The 23,698-nt window shown below is 38.7% G+C and overlaps 1 protein-coding gene across 7 annotated transcripts in view; it reads left to right on the top strand.

Annotated features, from left to right (window-relative positions):
* The window catches only part of OPA1 (OPA1 mitochondrial dynamin like GTPase), an 85,439-nt gene that overhangs the window by 4,726 nt on the left and 57,015 nt on the right, over positions 1-23,698 (top strand). For 3 of the 7 annotated variants that reach the window (XM_073359012.2, XM_073359008.2, XM_073359014.2), the window contains exons 4-11: positions 523-630; positions 2,129-2,182; positions 2,832-2,899; positions 11,616-11,726; positions 18,799-18,852; positions 20,859-20,963; positions 22,103-22,189; positions 22,996-23,109. In XM_073359012.2, the coding sequence (XP_073215113.2) occupies positions 523-630; positions 2,129-2,182; positions 2,832-2,899; positions 11,616-11,726; positions 18,799-18,852; positions 20,859-20,963; positions 22,103-22,189; positions 22,996-23,109 (701 nt within the window). Of the gene's footprint in view, positions 1-522; positions 631-2,128; positions 2,183-2,831; positions 2,900-4,060; positions 9,639-11,615; positions 11,727-18,798; positions 18,853-20,858; positions 20,964-22,102; positions 22,190-22,995; positions 23,110-23,698 lie in introns of those variants that run through there. The other 4 variants (XM_073359010.2, XM_073359009.2, XM_073359013.2 and 1 more) reach the window with 4 other exon arrangements.

The raw sequence follows: 23,698 nt of genomic DNA, 5'->3' as shown, positions 1-23,698 counted from the left end.
ATCATACACTCTCAGTGATGGTATTTAAAGTAGGCTGTCAGCCTGAAATCTTTTTGTTTTTGTGTTTTTAAAGGAAAGAATTAAAAGTAGCAGCAGGTGCTATACTTGGCTTGTTTTTGTTATATTCAAATTCTTGTTTTTGTGAATATTTCTCTTTCTGGTTGCTATGTGAAAGACCCATACAAATAAAAGGGATATCTGACTAAGTATGCAGAAGGAACTGTGAAACAGCCTAGCCACAAAATGCTGTTGAATGCACCAAATAAACAAATTGAAAAATAGGAAAATATTGTCTTTGAAATGTTTATTACAGTAATTGTGTTGTACAAATGCTCTCTCGCATACACAGAAACCTAAACAAACAAACATTAAAATATAGAAGAGAAGCATTTTGATTCCTGACAAAGAAAAACGGAATGAGCATGTGAATGTGTGTTTTAATTTTTAGGTAGTTGCTAGATTTTACAGTGTAAATTATTCTCACTTATAAAAAAAACTCACCTTTTTATACTTTTTCCCCAGAAAAACTTAGCAAAGCCCTTCCTGATGCAGAAGACCTTGCTAAACTTCTACCTGACTTTGACAAGATTGGAGAGAGCCTCAGTTCCCTGAAGGGCTTTTTCTCGCCTGGTGAGAACTATTTTTCAGCTTTCTTTTACTTATGAGAATGTGTATTGTTACAAAGTGAGATCACAAACACATCTTTAAAGAACAACAAGAAAAAGGTTTGTGGAAATTGTGTGCTGTTCGGGTATGTCAATTTTTTGTTTAGAAATAAATTGTGGTAACAAATACTCAATGAGAACTGAGAGATGTGAAACTGAACAGTGAATTCTAGACTCCCAGTCAAACTAAAAACAAATAGATTTAAAATGTTAATGTTTCAGTGAGGTGTAGATGCTGGACCTACGTTGCCAGTGAAGGTGAGAGGAGAGGTCCAGCCAGTACTCTTTAACAATATATCACTGTGCTCATGGTAGGAGAAAAGAATTATTTTGTTAAAGAAATGTGCTTCAGGCAATGGGTGATTATTTTTTTTAAAAACTACCAAAATATCTCCGTTTGTGTTGGGTGTAGCATCAAGTAGATGCAGAAGATTTGTGACTAACCTAGTAGTCTCTCAGGGGCTCAGCTGGCAACTTTCTACTTGAGCAAAACTCTGATTTGAAGTTAGTGGGAGTTTTGGATGTGGAAAGGACTACAAGACAGGCTGAATGGAACAAAGGATGATGAATGAGCTCTAAAATCCAGATGCTAGCTGGCAAATGGATGACCGTATTGTCAAATTTGCACACTCGATTGATTGTCCATACCCTACTGAATTTAATCTTTAACCATTTTCTCATTTTAACAAATTCTAAAAATGTATTCTGGCAGTGGAAATGAATAGATTTTAAGTCCAGAAAGGATCACAGTGGTCATCGATAGTAATTCCTTCTGGTCTTTAGAATCTGTGAATCTAGTCTAATTTACTGCCTAGCACATGCCATGGACATTCACCCAGCCATTCCTGCGGTGGAGGGAAGTCCCCTTCCCTACTGCACAAGTGAAACATTATCAGGCCCCCTAAACTTTTGTGGCTGAACTCAAGGTTATCTTTTAGAAACACATCTAATCTTGATTTAAATATAGTATATTGTAAATTTAGACAGAGATGTAAAAATGTGGATGTACATATAAAGCTTCTTAGCAATCACATTTTTTTCATTTAAGTGTGCTTGAAAATATTGTAACTGTTCTAGTTCTATTTGCATATTCATAACAGGCTTACTTGCATTGTCTGACACAACTTTTAATATTATTAGAAAGCATAATATATATAAAAAACAAATGTACAGAGAGCAGAATCTAAATGGGATTCAAGTGTGAGGGTAATGAGAAGGGCAATATCAGAAACCAGAGACAAGTAGATGAGACCTCCTATGTGTTGGGGTTTTCTTAATTAGAATGTAATTTTGACTTTGGTACGGGTGACTTGTTATCCATTTTAGCTGCATTTGTTAGCATACCAAGATTGGTTATGACTGCTCTGTCCCTGAACTCTGAGACTGAAATCCCTCACATCTTTGTTTTGCCATTTGTTTGTATTTATAATTTTTATTTCCCCTTTTTTGCTGGTTTTTCACAGGTTACAATTTGGTTAGTGAAGTCATAGGAGCTTCTGATCTGCTTCTCTTGTTAGGTGTGTAAAAAGCCATTTTTACTGCCCTTAACATGCCTCTTTAAAATTAATTAATTAAACAGTGATACACTAAAAAAGGGAGTGAATAACAATGCAAATGCAATTTATTGCAGCAAGTTAATCTTGAACTGGAAACATTTTATAACTACTTCAAGAAAACTCAATTCCCCAGTGCTAATGAAAAGCCAGTGGCTCACTGTCAAAACACTAAACAGATGCCTATAATTCAGGCATTTTTCAGAAGTTTGCTCAGAAAAAAATTATTTACAATATGCAGGAATATTTTGTGTTTCTCAACACAAATGATGATTTAATTTATGTCCGATCATCTGATGTCTAACACATGCAGTCATTTCATCAGCAAAAATGTCTTTAGAACTTAAATGGTCTAGTTGAAGTTTCCTGTTACCTTTTATATTAGCCCATTCAGTTTGAGTTGGATGCTAGATTGGTACAGTTGTTCACATATCAGTTTTAAGCTGTTTCTGTGGTTATTTACAATAATCTGTAGAATGATTGCAACTTTAGAGAGGTTATTTGTATACTGGGTACTGAGTTGTACTAAAAATTGGACCTCCTATTAGACATAGTTTGGGGTTTTGAACAGGGTACTAAGGCATTTTGGTAAGTTTCTGTAATTATTTCCTAGGTTCCCAAGGAGAAACAGCATTCAGAGCTACAGACCAGGGATATGAAAATGACAAACAATACAAAAAGGTATATTTACAGAACATATTTAGTCATTCAATCACAAAGCTTAAAAAATGAACAGTAGATGTAGATTTAAAGAAGCTTGAGAGAGCTGAAATGGTTTAGTATATTGCAATTTATAACAGCTAGACTAAAAGTTAAAATGTTTTGTGGGGAAGAAGGGAGTAATGTAAAGTCATTGAACCTTCTGTTAAAATGATTTTCTTTAAAGACTTTAGGTTGTAATGGCAATGTTACTTTAGTCATTCTGTATTCATTTTAAATTTGTATGCAGCCTGAGGGACTGATCCTGCCAACACTTACTGCTTGTAACTGTGACAGTGTTGGCTGGTTCAGGCCTTAATATAAAACCCAAAGTGCTGCATCATGCACTAGCTTCAGTTATACGTCTTAAAGTATTGCATCTTATGATCCCTTTCTATTTAGATATGTATCAAGTTTTGGCTTTAATTTTTTTTCTGCTCAAAACTTAGTGCAGCAACTGTTTTTGTGGCCTGCTCATTTTCTAGAAAAGGAGGTTTTTTGTTTTGATCCTAGAAGATGTCTTTGCTGTGTGAAATGTTATATCCGCTGGTTAATTAAGTTTATTAGCATGCATGTTCAACTTTTGCCTTGCAAGTGAGGAAAGTAAAGTTTAGTATTGCACACTTCTTATTTTTATTAGTGCTGTTAACCACCAAATAGCATATCTGATTGTTTAATCTCATTTTATAGTAGTTTTCATTTTTGCTATTGTACATTTTGAAAAATTCTGAGCAAATCAGAATGAAATCTAATACATACTGAGAACTTCTTTAAAAATAGTTGTCTCATGTGTGAATCTATCCATCAATACTGTGAATACCTCACAACTGGGAACGTTTATCATCCCAGTCTTAGCAAAACTGTAAATAACGCTCTTATTTTAAACACATATCTGTGCATGCAGGCATGTATGCATGTGTGCTGCATTTTATTGCATGTGCACACTTACTGCACATGCCTACAGTGAAACCGGTACAAGAGATCACCTTTTATTAGGCAACCTCCTGTCCTGGACCACCTCAAAGTCTCCACATTTGAAATGAATACTGTTCTGTTTCCCCTTTATTAGAAGCCTACCTTTGTTTAGCAACAGATTTTTGTCTGCCTTGAAAGGTTGCTTAAGACAGGTGTTCATTCTTCACAATCCAAGAGTAAAACACTTCAACTTTTGAAGTAAAGGTCTTCTTACCTATTGTCTTAACAAATCATTTATGGAGCAATGCCAAATTACTTGCTTTTATATATATTTTGTTGAGTACCACACATATAATGAATGCTCATTAAGCTTGGTTTCTAAATGCAAATATCAAGTCATAAAACAAAACAAGGCAATAAGTGGTTTTATAATAAATCAGTCTTAAGAAGAACTTGTTTCTTTCATACCTTTTGGTGGAAAACCCACTTAGATTTGAATGAAACAATTGATTAACTGCCCCCCCAATCAGACGAAATGCTATGGCTACTCATCTGAATTCCCAGTGATAATTCATGCAAGGATTCTCTCTTCATATGCAGAGTTTCTTTACCCGTGCCTGTGACTGGCTAAGCTCAATGCTATATTGCTGGGGACTTGAGAACAGAGGAAGAAGAGTCTACAAATGTTTATTATTATTTATTGACTTTTCTGTGGCATTCATTGCCATAGTATTTGGGTGGTAAACAATGTTAAGGTCACAAGAAAGCATTTTTAAACTTGAATTTGCTGCTTATGGGCCTGGTTCAACTGCCACAGAAGTCAATGGGGATCTTTTTATTGAGTTCAGTGGAGGTTTTATGGAAGGCATTAGAATTTGAATTCAGGTCTCCAGTAAAAGGCTGTGTTACTGTGCTACTGACCCTCCTTAGTGAGTTAGCAATGATTTGTTTTGAATGTTTTAATTTTTTTTCCTAATTGTTTCCACTTGCTCTTTCCTTTTATTTGTACCCTGTGAGCAGTGGAATAATTCTCATTCTGTTTTCTTGTTCACCTTGTCCTGCTTTCCTGGGCACATTCCTCCTGTGTGTCTCTGCTCTCCTGTCTCATTCTGCTTCTGAGGACTAAATTGGCTGTGAGGAAGAGGTGCTGGCTCTGGTGAACATTAAAATTGGGGCCCTGTTCATATGCTTGTGGAAATGGGAGAACGCTGTACTGGACCTGGTATAAAATAGTACCTCTGTTTTGTTCAGGAACATGAGATCTGTTTATGCCGTCAGGCAGAGCAGGAGGAGCGTGCTGATAGGCAATCAGCTGTAGTGCAGGGGCAATAATCCATAACACAGTGAGTAGCTACTTTGAAGGTTTGGAATATCAGAAGAGAGAGGGAAAACACTCTAATTTTTAATGCCTTTGCATTTACTTGTGACCACAGAGCTTTCAGTTTGCCACAAAACTTATGGTTGTGCTGCAGAAAACATGGGCCCTGATTAAATCTATGGTCCTCCGAAAGTTAATCTTGGTTTTGTTATACTAATTGTATCCAGCAGCTCTGCTAATGGAATAGCTTTCTTACTGCGGGGGAATGACTCCTCAAAACTGAGGGTTAAAAGGTATCATGGCTATTCAGAACTGTATACTGTTGTTATGGTTGTGATTGAAATAAGACGTTCGCTGATGGATAATGAAGATAGCATAGCCACTTGGTTTACTGACAACCAAAATGTTTTCTAGACAATGGGTTAGATGACCTTTCTTCATACTGTGCATTCCATTTCTGATCAGCATTAGGTTGCATTCCATTTCTAGTCAATATTAGGCTCTGTTAAAGATTAAGAGGTAGTATGCTTACCTTAATACAGAAGTCCCTGACCTTGGTTACTTCCCTGATTCTACATTTACATGTTTTTGTTCTCATAAGTCCGCCTGCCTGGAGAGCACAGATCTGAAATGATTGTTGCTGAGGTCTCTATAAATTTCTGTTTTCAAGGGTTTAAAATTTTCAAATTGTATAGGTCTGACAGGTTGTCAGTCTTTAGGTGATTTTGATTTTATTTTTGTATTAATTATTTTAATAAGTCCAGTGACTTCTGATTTACTTGTCTTCATGAAACAATTCTGAGTATTTTTGCACAAAACCTTTTTTTTGGTCAGAGATCTCAACTTAATGTATTGGTCTTCTCTCATTAGGCACTGTGGGTACGATTTTCAAAGGTACTTAATGCGATTCTGGCTCCTTTGTCACTTAACTGTCATTGGAACTTAGGCCCTGATCCTGCAAAGATGTATACATGTGCTTAACTTCACCATTGTGAATAGCCCCATTGAAATAATGGATCTACTGTAGAATCTCAGGAGTTACGAACACCTTGGAAATGGAGGTTGTCCGTTTTTCTGAAATGTTTGTAACTCTAAACAAAATGTTATGGTTGTTCTTTCAAAAGTTTACAACTGAACATTGACTTAATACAGCTTTGAAACTTTACTATGCAGAAGAAAATGGTTGCTTTTAACCATTTCAGTTTAAATGAAACAAACACAGAAACAGTTCCCTTACACCTTTTTAAACTTTCCCTTGGTTTTTTTAGTAGTTTATGTTTAACACAGTACTGTATTTGTTTTTTGTGGGGTGGGAGGTGTTGATCTCTGCTGCTGCCTGATTGTGTACTTCCAGTTTCTAATGAGGTGTGTGGTTGACTGGTCAGTTTGTAACTCTTAGGTTCTGTTGTACTCAGGGGAGCAAAGTTAAGCATGTGTACATTTATGCAGGATGGAGGCCGTAGATGCTTATGAAATGGAGCCAAGGCTCCTAAGCCATTATGATTCTTTTGAAAATTTGGCCCTATATAACTAAAGCCTGATAGATAAAGTTGAGAAATTTTTCTGTTAATGTAAACTACTTACTTGTGTGTTATGAAGGGGGAAAAAAAAAACATCATTTGTAAAAGTTGGAACCTATGCCATGGTTCTTCATCATTCCATGTGTTTGTGCATCCTCATTCCCTCTGTGCAGTTTGTACCACCCACTGTGTCAGCAAATGTGTAAAATTGTCTTGATCTTTATAACAGAAGTAGCATTTTAATGATTAATTCAGAGTTTTTCTCATGCAAGATCCCATGAATAGATTTTCGTGATGGTTAACTTTGTTAGGAGAAAACAGTGGCAAGTTCAATGGAAGGGAGAGGTGGTTCTTTGAGCATGTGTCAGTGTAGATGCTCCTGTAGGTGTGCACATAGTATTAGTCTTTTAACTAGCAGTGTCTGTATGTGTCACGCATGTGCCTTGTGCATGCTCCTGTGTGAGGACATAAAGGGTGGAACAGCCATGACCCTCCCTCCATTCCCTCCGACTACCGAGATGAAACCCAGCACTGTCTGACCCGTTCCTGTGTTGGTGCTCTCTATATCTTATTTAAAAATACATTTCATTGAAGAGCTCATTCTTCTAGTCAAATTAGCTGTACTTGGACTTCCCCCAAACAAAAAAGAAAAAGGACATCCCCCCTGTATAGCAGGGTTTAAGGGTCAGTTCTGACTTACCCCCCCACCCCAAACTGGAGCCAAAAAAGTCATCCTGAGCTAGTGCCCTTTCTAGCAGACACCCCATGCCAGGATTCAACAGCAAGGAGCAGAGAGAGACGCTGGTACCAGCTGTCCCAACATCAAAGCCCGGCACCAAAAAGCAGGCCAGACAGAGCATAAGTATAGCTCCAGGCACTATACCAGGCCATCTCACAAGGAAGGACCTAAACACCAGTCTTCCAGAAACAAATCCCCTACAGTGTCAAGGGCTGAAGCTGTGAGCTCAACCACCTGCACAGCACAAAGAAAGAGTGGCCCAGTACCAGCCTTGCCACCAGTGCCAACGTTGGTGCTGAGGCCCATCGCGGTCCTGAGACACATACTGATTGAGGATTCCATATCTCCACTGTGGACATCCTTCACACCAATACCACTGCCAGCACCATCACTGCCAGCACTGAGGCCACTCCCACCTAACTGTGCTGCCATTTGAGAGGATGCTTTTGCTGATATTAAGCCAGGATCTGTCTCCCATACAGTCAGAGGGGATCCGACTGAAAGCACTAGAAGCTTCCAGTTCAGTTCCAGCGGCAGTGGGCTAGTGGTTCTCAATCCTCATTGTAAAATGCCATCTTGGCCCTACAGGCCATAGTGGGGGCTATCCTCACATGTCCTGTAGCAGAGCTCTCTCCCACAATGCACAGAAGAGGAGGAGATCTTGCTCTCCAGTGTCACCATTAACCAGGTCTCCCATGCCTGAACCATTCGTAGCTCTCCATGAAGAGGTGATATCAAAGGAATTCCAGCGACCTCCTTCTCCACCAAAAGAGCTTCCTTCGGGCTAGCATCTGATAACTTCAAGGTGTTCCAGTACCCTACAGGCTCTTCAACTCCAGCCAGGCTTGCCCTCCCCATCAGTAAGCATATCCTCGAGCCACTCTTTCTCTGATCAGAGAATCAAAAAGAGGCACCAGGTACCATAAAAAGGCCCTGAACATTTCTGTACCCATCCTAATTCAAGGTACAGAAAAAAATCCAAGTCTGAAAAGGGCACCTCTAAAGAGGAGAACTCTAAGAAATAGAACCTTTTCGGGCAAAGGCGTGTTCCTCCATCTCATTGCAGCTCTGTATCATGAACTATCAGGCCCTAGTCACAAAATACAGTTTTTTTACATGGGAGAGAGAGGCCCTTTTCCTGACACAACTCCCACAGGCTTGTAAGGAAGATTGCGGCAGTCTTTGTCTGTTCTCCTGGTTAGTCATACTTGATCTTCTCTTGCCCAATGGTGTTGAGTTTTCTTAAAGTCTTGTTACATGCTTACCCACTGGTCAGAGACCCCAGTCCGACATGGTCCTCAGTATTCTCCTTCTAAATCTCAGGAAGCCCCCACCTCCACCTTTGAGCCTCTTTTAGAATGCTCTTTGCACCCTAAGATCATCTTAACTTCATCCCTCAGTCGATCTCAGAGTTCCACCTGAATCAATCAATTAGCTGACTTGTCTTTGTCCCAAAGCCCCACTGTGCACTGGCAGAAGAAATGCTACATGCTCTGGATGTCTTCAGAGCCTTACTTTATTACACTGGCAGAACCCGGCTGCTACTTTAGACTATCTCCTCATTTATTTGTAGTCATAGACAGCCTGTCAGACGGTCAGAGAATTCAATCTCAGAGACTATCCAAGCAGATAACACAGTGTATCTCAACATGTTACCAGATGGCTTGTGTATCTCTCCCCCGAGTGTTAAGACTCCACCACAGCTCAGTGCCAATATCCTAAATCTGTAAGGCAGAGACGTGGGTTACCCACTGACCTCTGTTAAACACTGTGTGTGGAGTTACCTGACAGGTCAGATGCCAAAGTTGGGAGAGCACTCTGCAATCACTGTTCGACTGATGTAGCCGAAACTCCTAATTTTCACCATCCAGAGGTAGTTGCCACCCAACTACAGTGGGATTTACACTGACACACATTTGAAGCAGAAAGAACGGTTACTTATCCTACAATAACTGTTTCTTTGAAATGTTGTCATGAGTGTGGATCCCACAGCTGCCATCTGTCCCCACTTCCGGAGTTTTCAGCAGACATGGGTTTTGGATTCTTAGGGAGCCTGAGGGAGGGTTGTTACTGCTCCCCCGTTTATGCCCTCACAAGGGAGGGTGTGTGTGTGGCTCCGACGGATACTGCTGTTCAGAAGACTCCGAACTTGCGCTCATGAAGAGCATGCACCCTTACAGTGGGACTCTCACAGACAACAGCATCTCGAAGAACCTCCGTTCCTGTGGGGTAAGTAACCATTCTTTCCTTTTGTTGCCTATGCCAACATAGTTGTTTGTTATGTGTGCATTATGATATTCAAAGATTTTTCTTTCAATTGTAATGCAATCGTTAAAGACAAGAGAAAGCCAGAGGAAATGTATATAAAATAATGCTATGGGTCCAATTATAAACGAAGGAAAGGAAGTTATATTTAAAACAGACTCATTCCTTACACTACCACCGTTTCTGGTTTGATATTGTACTGAAGACAATAACTTAGCCTCAGAAGCTTTTTTCCTTAGATCTCCGGGGAACAGCAGGCCCAGAGAACAGGTATTGTCGCAAGTAATCACAAATTAAACAAAAACTGTGTTTTATAACATGGAACAGCATTACACACTGTGCAATGCCTATTTAAAAACTAAAGGGCAAGCTAAGGTTTCCAGAGCAGCTTTATCTCCATATGTTCCTCTTTTTGTAGGTTCTGACCCTTAACATAATTTTTAAAGGGACACTGTCAAGTCATTTTGAGAAATTCTTTACTTGGTAGCAATAACAACTTTACTCATCAGAATTCTAAAAACGTACATTATTTTTCGCTCGTTAGCTTTTTTGTTCTTGTTGGGCAGTGAAACTCGATGGATCGGTTTCGTTTCTGGTTCTTATGCATTAGCATGATGCATTTGTGTTTGGTTTTCCAGCAGTGCAGAGATTTAAAAAAACAAACACAAAATATAAATATGAAGCTGTTTCTCTTCCTACAAAGATGGATAAAGCTTTTTTTTTTTTCCCAAACCCTCTAATTTGGGCTTTATCCTATTTGACAGTGTCTGTTTATTTTTTTGTATCCATCCATATAGTGTGTGTCTGTACTTATGTGTACATGCTTATGTATGTGGGTTTTTTGTGTGGTATATGTATAGTTTGATACATGAGCTCTGAAGAACTAATTTGTTTTTCTTAAAAAAAAATTCAAACTTTTGACATTTGAGGCTTGTTTTTAAACAAAGTACTGTCTATTTTGAAACTGGTAATTCTATTAAATGTTTTCTTTAATGAAAATGTAATGTTACATTTGAGCAGAATATTGTTCAAAGACTTTTTAGTGTTTTTTTAAATAGGTTAATACATTTAATATTAAATCTCCAACTTTTAAAACTAGTTGTATGAGAAATTCCAGTGGAACTTAATTCACACACTATTTCTGAACAAATGTGAATTTTTAAGACACATAGCTATTAATAGAACAATTGGGCAAAAGAAAATTAGGCACTTTGTTCATGGAGAAACTTGGAAATAAGGTGAAGGTATTAAGCATGACAATTCTGGATAGGTGAGAGGAACTATGCAGTTTAACTAGACACTGCCAAGGTGCTGTAGAGGGAGATCTCTCTCTGTCTCCCTATATACCCATCCAAAAGTCTTTCATTCCTTCAAGTCTGGAGGTTGAGCAGCAGAGCAAATCCTCTTTTGACAAACTGTCCAAGCAGCTGAGGTATTTAAGAACAAAAAAAACTTGTTTATTCTCAGCAAAGTTGAACATGTTATCTTGTAGATACAGCTGTATGTGTAACAACTTTGTGAAGAGCATCCAAGCATCAGGTCTCTCTTATTGCACTTCCTTTACTTCTTGTTTAAAAAAAAAATGCTGATATCTGAAAATACTTCTGAAGTGAATAATTGAGGATGTGGTGCCAAAAATCTCCACAAAGTCTCTTCAAACAAGGCTAGTTTAAACCTTCTTAGTGTTTGGACACTTTTTTTTTTTTTCAATTGACTTTAATTCTAAAATGTAGCTATTTGTTGTTCTGTATGACCTACAGGCTGGCCAGTTGTTTCCAGTTGGCTAGTAATAGCTGTTGCAAATAGGTTTCCTTTTTTGTTTGAACTGACCCATTCATTCCTGTCTTTCATCTGTTTTTATGTAACACTCTTTGGTTTAACATTGTTTTCCTCCCACCCCCAATTTTTCCCTTCCTTCTCCTTGTTGTAAACTCGTGGCAGGGCCTGCTTGGTGAACTCATTCTATTACAACAGCAAATCCAACAGCATGAAGAGGAAGCACGCAGAGCTGCTGGCCAATATAACACGGGCTCTTCCCAGCAGAAGCGAAAGGTGATGGTTCAAAGGGCACTATGTACTATATTCATATTAACCAAACACTTCAGCCTCCTTCATTTGATGTAGAAGAAGCTAATTTTAATCTGATCACAGGCCCAAATAATTATTACAAAAATCTTTTTGCAAGAGCACTTGGTGTTAAACTGGTTCTGCTTCCTGTCACTCTAACTGGGGGCCATTAAATGACTGAATATGCTGGGGACAGTCTTATAAGTAATTTAACTTCAGTTTCTGAAACCTTTGTTTACTTCTAAATTGACCTGTATTTCAGATTAATATACAGTATTTCTAGAAATTGGATTTAGGGAGGACAAAGAATCCTAGTCAGCCTTAAACTGAGTAGATGCTGATTTAGCTTCCCAATTCTGACATCAGATGCAGTATTTATAAAGTATATCTCAGACATATCCTAGTTCAGTTTATTCTCAGTGGGGTGATAATTCTATCTAAAACAACCTGTAACATCGTATTAGGATAAAACCATAAACATTAAACTCCCCAATATAATTGCAATGATAAAGATAGCCCATGACAAAATTAGTAATAACACAATAGTGAGCATTAGCGGGTTACCAGTGTCTGATGGCTAATGCCCGGGCAAAATCTGATATTCGTAAATATAAACAATATATAGACAAACACCTGTCAGGAATGGTCGAGATAATACAGTCCTGCTATGAGTGCAGAGGACTGGACTAGAGGACCTCTCGAAGTCCCTTCTAGTTCTATGATTCTATGAAACCTAGTAAATGTATCTCAGTAGCTTTCTCTTGCTGAGCTTCCATCGTAAATCACAGTCCAAGCTGATTTGGTGTAGCTATTCTGTTGGTCATCTATCCATTACTTTACTTGGTGCTAGAGTTGAATTTTTAGCATTAGCACGTTGCTGACATATTGCTTTCTAGATTGGGATAATTTTAGTAGTCTAGGGTACTTCAGGGCTAATTTTTGTAGCCAGTATAATTCTGTACCACTTTTGTGACTGTGAAAACACAAGTTATCTGTAGTTCCCATGTACACAGAACCTACAGTTCATTCTGACTTTTCACAATTCCATAGCTTTGGAATTAACCGCTGGATACATACCTTTGACACTCTCTGCATCTGAGGTTGTATGAGAGAGAGAGATGGAGAAGACTTGAAATAAAGTTCTGTACATAATGTTGTATGTAGCCATGTGTTGGTTTTCACCAAAGGGCTTGAAGGCGTTGAAAATCTTAAGAGGTTGCATTTTAAATGTAAGTACTCCAGTCTGTCTCCAGCATCCTTTGTCAAGCTACTGTTAAATGTTAAGCGAACTTTCCTTGCCACGTTGCAGCTCAAGAACTACCCTTCCTCCTCCTCCTCGTACAACTATGGGAAAGATGAGTAGTGAGGGGGAGAGGTACGTTTCTTCATGTTTCATTTTTTAGCTCATTTAGGTAGTATACCTTGGGGGTTTAGAGAAAACTGACAAGTCCTGCCTTCAACAAAACAACATGATACATAATAAAGATGCTGGAAGTGTAATGCACTGGAGTCTGACTACTCCGAGAAGAATTTGTCCAATAGTAGGTTACACAGTCCTTCCCACTTCGCAACCAGAGCAATGTTGCTGGTAAAAGACTAGGGATACCTTTAGCTGACTAAATCTGCCTGTTTGTTTACTGATTCCTTTGCATAATAAGAGTGACTCCTTCAATTCCTTTGTCAGGTAGCATGCAAAGTCTGTGTTTAAGGCAGAGCTAGGTAGTTTTTTTGTCTTGAGCGCAGGGTGTTAATTTGACTGTGCTGAAGGGTCTACATTCTGAAATAGAAAGCAAGAACATTACGGAGTAATCCCCACTTTTTTCTAAAGCCTTTTTAAGAAGAGTGCCTATTTGTGTAGTGTTGGATATATGAAAACTTAAAACCGTTGCTGGAAAGGGGATACAGTACTTGGTATTTAAACTTCGGCTTCATTTTTTGAGTAACTAGCAAAGAGTTTATTTTTTCAGGATTAATCTATTTCTACAGAGAATTCCCCATCATTATTGCTCTTTTGCAACTAATTCCATGGCCTTGGAATTGCAGAAAAGATTTGATGTCTATCTCAGTAAATAACTTACAATCCTGTAAGGGAAAGTCCTAAATTTATGTCCAGAATGCTTGAGCATCACGTTCCTTGTAGAAATATCAAAGCCGATTGTAACATTTAGATGTGCAGTTTTGTGTGCTTTGATGCATGCCAGTGGCGAGGAATGATGATGAGTTTTATTTTGCTGCAACGAACCCATTTGTTGTGAAACAAATTGAATGGCCAGGTAAACAGAACACTTGCTGTACACACCTTAAAATGAGGATGTAATGTAAAGATTCAGTCATTGGGCCAAGCTCTGTCTTGGCAGAAACAGGTGCAACTCCCGTTGAAGTCAGCCAAGTTGCTGCCACTTATGCCATGGCTAAATTTACCTCACTTTTCTTTTGCAAGCTGATGTGTTACCTGTCTACTTGAAAATATGATTTTCATTTCCATTCCTCTAAGCCTGAGTATTCCTGTTCCTTTCCTTTAGTATCTCATTGACGTTGTCAGAATGTGTAATGAACAAACCAAGCAGCAGAGGGACTTGCATGCACCATGTGATACAGATTCTCCTCAGTCATAAAAATAATTAAACTGCAGAATCTAAATTTCCCAGATTTTCATCTTAATTTGGGATTTAATCTACAGTCTAAAATGTTTGTATAATATAGATTGTCTATTTTAGATGGAAATTTATGAAAATATTACTAAAAGGGCACCTGATAACTCATTTTTTTAATGCCCTTATACACTTGTAATTCTTTCCCTGTAGACTTTTATTGCCCACTTGGCAAATACTGTATTATATTTAGCTGAAGGGTTTGTTGCATAGCAAGAACTCATATGGCTGCATCTCTCTGTGCATTGACGTTTTCAGTGATGCCACTGGGAATTGTTATAGCTCTTAATGTTTAACTATGAGATGTTCGTGGTTTGGGACAGTTTTGTGATATCATGTCAAACTTGTGACAATCACACAGATTTTTAAGGTATGTAGGTACCTAAAGATGCCAATAGGTGCCTCCTGGGATTTTCAGAAGTGCCAGGACTTGGTCCCTATCTGGCCTATGTTGTTTTTCTTTTTCTTTTTTTTTTTTTGTCATTTATGGTTTTTTGGATGAATTGGATTGACAAAAAAATGTATCCGCACAGCATTTGAAATAAGAACTAAAACAAGTAATAAATGGATTTGTATGTTTTGTTAAAAAGTTGACAGTTTCTTTCATCATGTCAATTATTATCAGGCATGGGTGACCATGTTATTACTCTGTAATTTGCTGGAAAATACTGCAGTTATGACTAAGGCTACATTTTAGTCATGGGTATTTTTAGTAAAAGTCACAGATAGGTCATGGGCAGTAAAAAAAAAAAAAATAAATAAATTCATGGCCTGTGATCTGTCTGTGACTTTTACTAAAAATACCGGTGACTAAAACGTGGGGGTGGGGGGAGCTGCCTGGCGGCCCTGCTGCGGGGGGGTAGAAGGGGGCATGTTGGCAGAGCTGACAGGCTCCCTACCTGGCTCCCTCCCGCCCCCGAGCCCCAGCAGCAGAGTTTGGGTGTGGGAGGGGGCAGGGGATTAGGGCATGGGCTGGGGTGAGGTGGGCTCTGGGCGACGCCTACCTGGGGAGCTCCCCAGAAGTGGCGACATCCCCCTCACTCAGCTGCTAGGCGGAGGCGTGGCCAGACAGCTCTGCATGCTGTCTCTGCCTGCTGGCACCGCCCCTGTACCTTCCATTGGCTGCCTCCCAGCCAGTGGGAGCTGCAAAGACAGCGCTCTGGGCAGAGGCAACAGACAGAGCTTCCTGGCCACGCCTCCACCTAGGAGCTGAGCGAGGGGGATGTCGCTGCTTCTGGGGAGCCTCTGAGATAGCGCCACCCAGAGCCCATCTCACCCTATCCCATGCCCCAATTCTCTGCCCCCTCAGACACTGAAACTCTTGCTACTGGGAGGTTGAGGGGGCGCGGGGGCCCGAGACTGCCGCAAGGGCTGCCTGAGTTGCCCCTTTGCCAGGCGCATCGGCCACTGCAAGTCATGGAGGTCACAGAAAGTCAAGGAATCTGTTACCTCCATGACAAACTCACAGCCTTAATTATGACCAATGTAGAAATGCTTGGGAATATTGTTGTGAATGAAATATTCTAAGTGAAAAATATGAAGGTGCTAACTACAGCCAGGCATAAAAACGCAAAATAAATGAAACACTTAGCTTAAAGCACATGAATAGTTCCATTGAAATGAATAGGACACACAGATTCAGTGGGAAATCAATGGGACTGCAGATTTCACTATAGTGTTCTGCTGGTGCACATTAGGCTTTGTCTATACTACACAGTTAGGTCCACCTAAGGCAGCTTATGTTGACCTAATTATATCAATGTACACACTACAGCCTTGTCCCATCAGTGTAAGTGTCCTGCTACACCAACATCATGACTCCACCTCCACAAGACGCACAGAGCTTATGTCGGTGTGGTTAGGGTGATGCAGTGTTTGTGTAGATGCTGTGTTACTTACATCAGCTGTTGACTGCCTTGTCAAGAAAGCCAGGTCGCTAGAGCCTGGCTGCAGGGAGGTGAGAAGCCCGGGGCGGGGCAGAGAGGAGCAGCTGTGTGCCCAGCTGGGAGCTGAGAGCCTTGACTCTCAGCCTCCCCCACTGCCCCTTTTCAGTTGGTTGGACTCACTCCTTGTGAGGACACGCACCACTGACAGAAGGAGCGTAGTGTGGACATCCGCCCCTGCAGTAATTACTGTGGTGGCTGTAAGTCGACCTAATGTGGGTTGATTTAGGGCTGTAGTGTACACATGTCCTTAGTTCTGACATAGTCTGTACGTTACTGCTAGAAGTGTCTCAATGCTGCGTATTTCCCTGCCGTATATTGTGGCACATCGTTAGAGGGCTGCTTTCTAGGAACTAGAATAAGGTTATCACAATTCACTCCTTTGTGACTGACAGCAAATATCAACCCGTGACTACTGAGAAGAGAGATTAGTGCATTATCTGCCCATCTACTCCTGAAGTGTAAAATGGCTTAGGTGGAGAAAGGAGAGTTGTGACCCACTCTGAGAGCATTCTTAGGATTCCAAAAAAGCATTGTTTGTTTTTCCTAAAATTCCTCGGGCATTTTCAGTAACCATTTTGGGGGGAGAATATTGAATATTTGTCTAGATATCAGCGGTATATTTATAGTGAACAAAATGAAAGGCGGCCATAACAATGACTAGTATAATCCCCTTCACTATTTCATTAAAAATTTATCAAACCTCCAGAAAAAGCTTTCTTAAATGCTTTTGAGAGGAGGGACATAGCTGTTTTTTGGATGGCTGCATTGCCCAGAAACATTTTCTGTATTCCTTTTTTTGTGTTTTCCTCTTTTCTTCCTTCACTGTTTTCTGTCCTTCTTATCCTGGTCTCTCCCATTATATGCCTGCTGTACTTTCTATTTGGGTGTGTGGGTGGGTAGATATATCTCTGTTTGTTTAGACATACTGTATATTGCTAAAGGCATCAAGCCACCTTCTCTGTGCTGAACTCTTCTTAGTGTCTGTTGCCTTCATGTTTCTGTGCTGTTGGTCCACTGGTGGAAACAGAAGGTGGCCTGCTTCCAGCACTTTATCTTCAAGGATCAGCTAATGAATAAGAAAATAATTGGATATAGAGAGGATTGTAATTTGGCATTGCCTATTGCAAAGTAAATACATGGGCATGTGTATCTTATAGATTAAGAAGCTCCAATAAGCCAATTGCCATGAAGAACTGGGAACTGTCAAGCTGCCAACAGTTACTATGAAATTAAAGAGTGACTGCATTGGTTTGTGTCCTATAAATGACATGTTATCCATGCATTAAGTTGATATTCTCCTTTCACTTCAAGCTAATTTGTTTGAATTGCAAATATTTAGAGTGACTTCATTTTAAAGTTGAGTTGAATTTCTTTATATTGGTATTATTACTTCATCTTTTCATTAATCGTTCCTTCTTAATTGTCCTTTACGCTTCATCTTAGTTTTCAAATACTTGCATGATTCCTATGTTTGGTATTTCATTATTGAACTTGTGACCTTAATTACATTTCTGAAGAAACAGATTGAAAGTTCCATCTGTTTTCACTTTCTTTTTTAGATCTACTTTATTTTACAAATTCATTTTTGAAAGGATTTGACTAAAAGTCCCTTCATGTTTGCACAACTATAGTGAGATCACACTTGAATTCACCGGTCACTGAAAAATTTTACATTATGATCACTCTTCTACATTGTTTCCCACATTTTAATACTGTCTGAGTGACTGTGTATGCTAATGTAAAGCATCCCATCAAGATTGCATACTGACAAATTAAAATAATGGAATAGTAAAATATACTTAATATTTTTGCAGAGTACAGTGTTCCTTTTAGAATTTGGCTACATAATTTGGCTCAGTTGTGTACAAGACACAAAGAATGTGATCCCTAACCTCTGGCATTTATAAATCTTAAATATAAACACCTGGCAAGAATGCACTGCACAATCTAGAGGATGCTGATAGTTTAGAAAGATTTTATGTATTGGCATACCTAGCGGGGAGTGGTGTTGAACCAAATCGATACAAGTTTGTGTTTGCATCTTCAAAGTGGCGTACTAATTAAACAAATAAATATTTAGGCCCAGACAATTCGGCCACCTGACTTTATCAATCCCTTGGTGGGGGAGAAATTCTCTGAGGAAGCTACTGAATTTTATTGATCATTAAGCCTGATTTCTCAGTATCTGGTCCTGAAGGTGTTAATTTTTCTACTGGCTTGCACAAAGATTTAGACTTCATTTTATAGAATGTTTCTGCTTTTGGCGGAACCTTTAGCCACTTTAAATGCCAAATGATGATTTGATTTAAGAACTCGATTTGACTGGAAATGCATGCTTAATCAGTTATTTTATGTTTAATAAAGCTTCTGGTTTGGGATTCAGTTGCACACTGAGGATAAACTAAACATATGTCTTGTATAACCAAGCAATGACCATGATTATGTTTCTTAATGTTGTAGGTCTCTGACAAAGAGAAGATTGATCAGCTTCAAGAAGAACTTCTGCACACTCAGGTACGTAGTCCAGGTAACAAGGAACCAAAATTCAGAGGACCATATGTGCAAAACTCAAATTGACTGAACAAAAATGCACCTCAAATATGACATCTTGCAGAAATTGAAGGAATTTTTTAAAGATTATGCCTGGATCAGATGCTTCTACACTACAATTGATACTCTATCCTGAATTGGACAATGTGTTAGATTTACCTTCTTTTATTTTAGAGCTTTGTTGATTTGTCTTGATTTTTTAGTGTTTGCTTAGCTGGCATACTTTTGTTATAGAAAGGAAATGGGATTATACATAAAAAGATGACATTTTAATCTCTTAATCCATGAAATCACATTTCTAGGAGAGACACAAAGCTCTTAAAATGCATTAGACAGTCAAGCACCAGGGATCTGAGTGTGGAACAAGAGAAAGTTCTGTAATATTAAAAACCACAGAAGGTGGTATGCTAGTCTGTTTATAGTCACAGTAGAATTCACAAGAACCGGTGTTTCCATTTCTTCCAGAAGAAGAGTTGCATTGTTGGCATAGGCACAATTAGAATATGTGGTTCTCTTACCAGACAGGTTTACACCAATCAGTAACCATTTCCCTCCCATTTAAAGCCATTTTTATAAGAGGTGTTGTGATATCTTTGCAGTGTGAACAGCTGCTAATGGCAAAGTTACAGAATGTTTTCCTTGGGATATTTTTGTCCATTTATCGATAGACTTTAGCAATCTGAAGCCAATAGAAGTGCTCAGGAAACTATCTTACAACCTTGAGCCATGCTGACAACTACTGGCAGAGCGCTTCAATTTTCCACCTTTTTCAGATGACCAGCCCTTTTTAATTTTTTTTTTAAACTATAAAGGCTTGAAAAAAGCTCAAACACCTGACACTTTACAACTTCTAAAACTTTTTCCCCCTTGAGCTGTACCAATTTAAAATAGTCTGCCTTTCATGTCAGCCTGGAGTGAATTGGAACAGTTGTTCTAGAAACTGTGATGGGCAGTGGGGCCACAATGTTCAATTATGGACCTAAAGCAGGCTTCTAAATCCACATGTAGACACTGAATATAAGGATCTTTTTCTTGGTAATGGTGAGCACCCACAGCTTCCACTGATATATTAGTGACATCTATGGGAATTGTGGGTGCCCAGCACCTATGAAATTCAGGTTGCTCATTTTAGGTGTTTAAATATGAATTTAGATGTTCCAAGTTTGAACATTTTGGCTTAGTCCCATAGTTCTAAAATAGTCTGATGCTGGAGGTACCTTTTGCTTGTGATAGCTGAAAAATATACTGTCCAAAGCAGTGGTTTTCAACCTGTGGTCTGCAGATGCAGTGGTCCATGGACTGTGTCTAAGGGGTCTGTTAAAGGTTGTCGTTACCATAGAACAGTGGTTTTCAACCTGTGGTCCACGGACCCTAGGGATCTGCAGACTGTGTCTGATATTTGCAAAGGAGTCTGCACCTCTATTTGAAATTTTTTAGGGGTCTGCAAATGAAAAAAGGTTGAAAACCACTGGTCTAAAGCATTTTTGTAAAGTGTACACAATTTGTAGAGGAAATATCAGTGAATGATATTCCTGTCCCTACTTCCCTCACCATGAAATCCTTCATGGACCATAGTTTGATAACTTCTGGTTTAGGCTCTTACTACATCCTCTATATCTAGATTAACTAAGAATGGAATATCAAATGAAAGGACATTTTTAATAAGGTCTCTCTTTGTTCTCTCCTATCTCTGACTTTTGATGTATTTCAGGTGTTTTTCTGGTTGTTTAAAAATTTTCATTTCATTCACGATAAAGGTATAGTCAAGTTGGTTCTTCAATCTGTCATTTTTGAATAGTTTTCACTTGGTTATGTAGGATTTTAACAAGCTTTCAGTGGTTAAATATTTTCTGTGGTTTAGAAGGACTTGTTCGGAGAGTGAGGTTTTTTTCCATATAATAAAATTCTTAGATAGGGAAAAGTTTACTAATCTGTGCACACTGTTTTCTATTTGTGCTACTGTTTTGTAGCTGAAATATCAACGAATTCTTGAGCGCTTAGAGAAGGAAAACAAAGAACTAAGAAAGCTGGTGTTGCAGAAAGATGACAAGGGCATTCATCAAAGGAATCTAAAGGTACTGTATCATATAGTTACATGGTAGTCCCTCAGAAGTGTGAGACCAGAATTAGTTCATGAGCGCTACAGTGCTTCATTAATACTTATTTAGCAATTGGTCTTTTAGCATCATAAATGCATCTTAATGTTTTTAGCTATTGATGAGTGGACTTTACACTTAAGGATACTGGGTAAGCAATTTCAATGAACCTCATTTCTAACTGTGCTTTAACTGTATGTAATTACATGTGTATAACAAGATCTGAAGTTACTAAGTCTATCTTGAAGATTACATAAATTAAAAAGTTGGATTTGTGGTTTGTGCAGCATTATGTAACTAAAATCTACATTATTGTAATTTAATTATAAAAATATTCTTCTAGCTGTTTGTATACAGTTCTCTAGCACCTCCATGGTTTGAAACGGGACTTTGAGACTTGGCAGAGAGGTAGTTTGATGGCCCCATATAAATCCATGCAGATTTAACAAAATAAAGAGTTGTTGAAAAAAAAAATCACTATTTTCAAGTGTTTTGCAAAGTATAGTTTGTTCTTCACTTGCTGTCTCAAGCTCTGAGCATTCTATCAAAACTGTGCGTGCACCACCTCTTTTCAGTCTCCCTCATGTAGAGTACTTCCAAATGAGGCACAGACAAAACGGATCTTCCTCCTTGGAACCAGGAGATAATGAGTTTGTCACACTTGTACTGACTGAGGTTATTAGTTATTGGATTTGCAACTCTGGTGATCGAGCAAATCCTCTCTACAAGCTAGAAATTGAACCTAGATCTCTTATATGGGAAATCCATCATTCAGCCACTTTACTACACTGTTTCAGAATCTGCCAAACCTAAGTACTCGGCTGTGCTGTCTGTAAAATTGGGCATGACGTGTATATGCACCCCATTGTTTCAATAAGCTAGAAATCCTTCTGCACAGGATAACAGACTACTTCTGCTGCCAGTTATTGTAGTTAATACTTTAGCTAAAATGGAAGTGGTCTGTGCTGCGGCACTGAATGTTTAAGGCTCAAACCTTGATGAGAATGTAAGCACACAATAATCTTCTCTTATAGGACCTCAAGATGAAAACTGTTGGCACTTGGTCTTAGCTCTTTTAACCAGTTTAGTTTTCACTCCTGTATTTCAATTCTTTTTAGAAATCTTTGATTGATATGTACTCTGAAGTTCTAGACATTCTGTCTGACTATGATGCCAGCTATAATACCCAAGATCATCTACCTCGGGTAAGTCGGTGAAGTCTTAAAGGGTTATGTAACTTTAAGTGAAAATGTTACTTCCTGGAGTGAGTAATATAGTATACCATGCATGAAAAAGTTGTACGTGTTTTGGTTTGCAGACCCCAGATTAAGAGTTAGGGGTGATTTTAATCTTACACGCAGAAAAAACAGCCTAGATATTTAATCTAAAGACCTTCATATATCCCAGAATGATAAAAATTAGAGTTAGTCCATTTGCCTGATAATGCAGGACTTTTCCCTATAGTGTAGTTCTGAATGTTTTGTCCATTTCACTTTTAAATGATTTGTCAACCTGCAGCCTTGAATATGAACCCTTTTGAATGCTGGGTGCTGGTTTTGGTTTTGAGTTTTTGGTTTTGAATTTCTGCATCCATACATCCCACTGCAGTTTGGTACTAATTCAGATCCAGATTGAAAAAGGCTAACTTTCCAATTCATATGTGACCAAAATCTTGTGGGAACAGATCATGTGGCTTCATCACCGTTGAACTAAACCCCGAACTGGCCTTGAACCATAGACAAAGCCTGATCCAGATCCAGACACTGTTACTTTGCCCTATCTCTAGTTTTAAATGGCCCAAGTGGAAAAACTTTTGCATGAATAAAATCAGTTGTTTATCTATTAAGGAATTCATTATTTGTTGTCAAAACTAATCAAAGTAACCAGTTCTAATATATGTTCTCAATTGGTTGCTACAGTGTATTGTTTAACTAAGCTGTCCTACTGAAGAAACTGCCTTAATTATGAAAAGCCAGTGACTTTCATTTAATACATAATACTTTCATTTAAGGTTGTAGTGGTTGGAGATCAGAGTGCAGGAAAAACCAGTGTGCTGGAAATGATTGCACAAGCCCGGATATTTCCTCGAGGGTCTGGGGAAATGATGACACGTTCTCCTGTTAAGGTAAGAAACAGTATCCTAACAGGTATCCTAACGGTATTCAAAATATTGTAAAGTATCCAAGTACTATACATTCACTTAATCTAAGCTAAGTTATCTTTGTTTGAATATCTGATTATTTTAAAAGCATTTAAAAGCATAAATGTGCTGTTGCATTGTTTCTACTAATGGGCTAAATCCTACCAGTACTTACTATCAGGGTGTAGCAGTTACTAATGTGAATGGTCCCATGGATTTCGATTGGGGTTACTCACACTAAGTAAACACTATGCCTAGACGTATTTGAAGAATGGGGGCTTCAATTTTTAAATGAGGAATAATACATAAATATGTGCTGCTTATGTCTGTTCACATTAATTCTGCCTCATCCTCCGTTTTGATTAATAATATTTCCCTAACTCGCGGGGTGTTGTGAGGAGAAATGCATTGAAAAGATTGTGAAGCGCTTTGCGATATACTGATGAAAAGTGCTATATCAGAGCTAAGTGTTGTTATTAGTTGTATTATTATTGTGCAGAGAGCTCCTATGACATCAGTGAAGGTGAAAATCAGTTGTGTGCCTGTGCATTTTAGGTAGGCAAGGTCCTTTTTT

This window comes from Lepidochelys kempii, chromosome 9 (assembly GCF_965140285.1).
Source record: "Lepidochelys kempii isolate rLepKem1 chromosome 9, rLepKem1.hap1, whole genome shotgun sequence".
In the NCBI taxonomy this organism is placed as follows: Eukaryota; Metazoa; Chordata; order Testudines; family Cheloniidae; genus Lepidochelys; species Lepidochelys kempii.
Note: the sequence above shows the minus strand (reverse complement) of the source record. Positions and strands in the feature narration are given on the sequence as shown.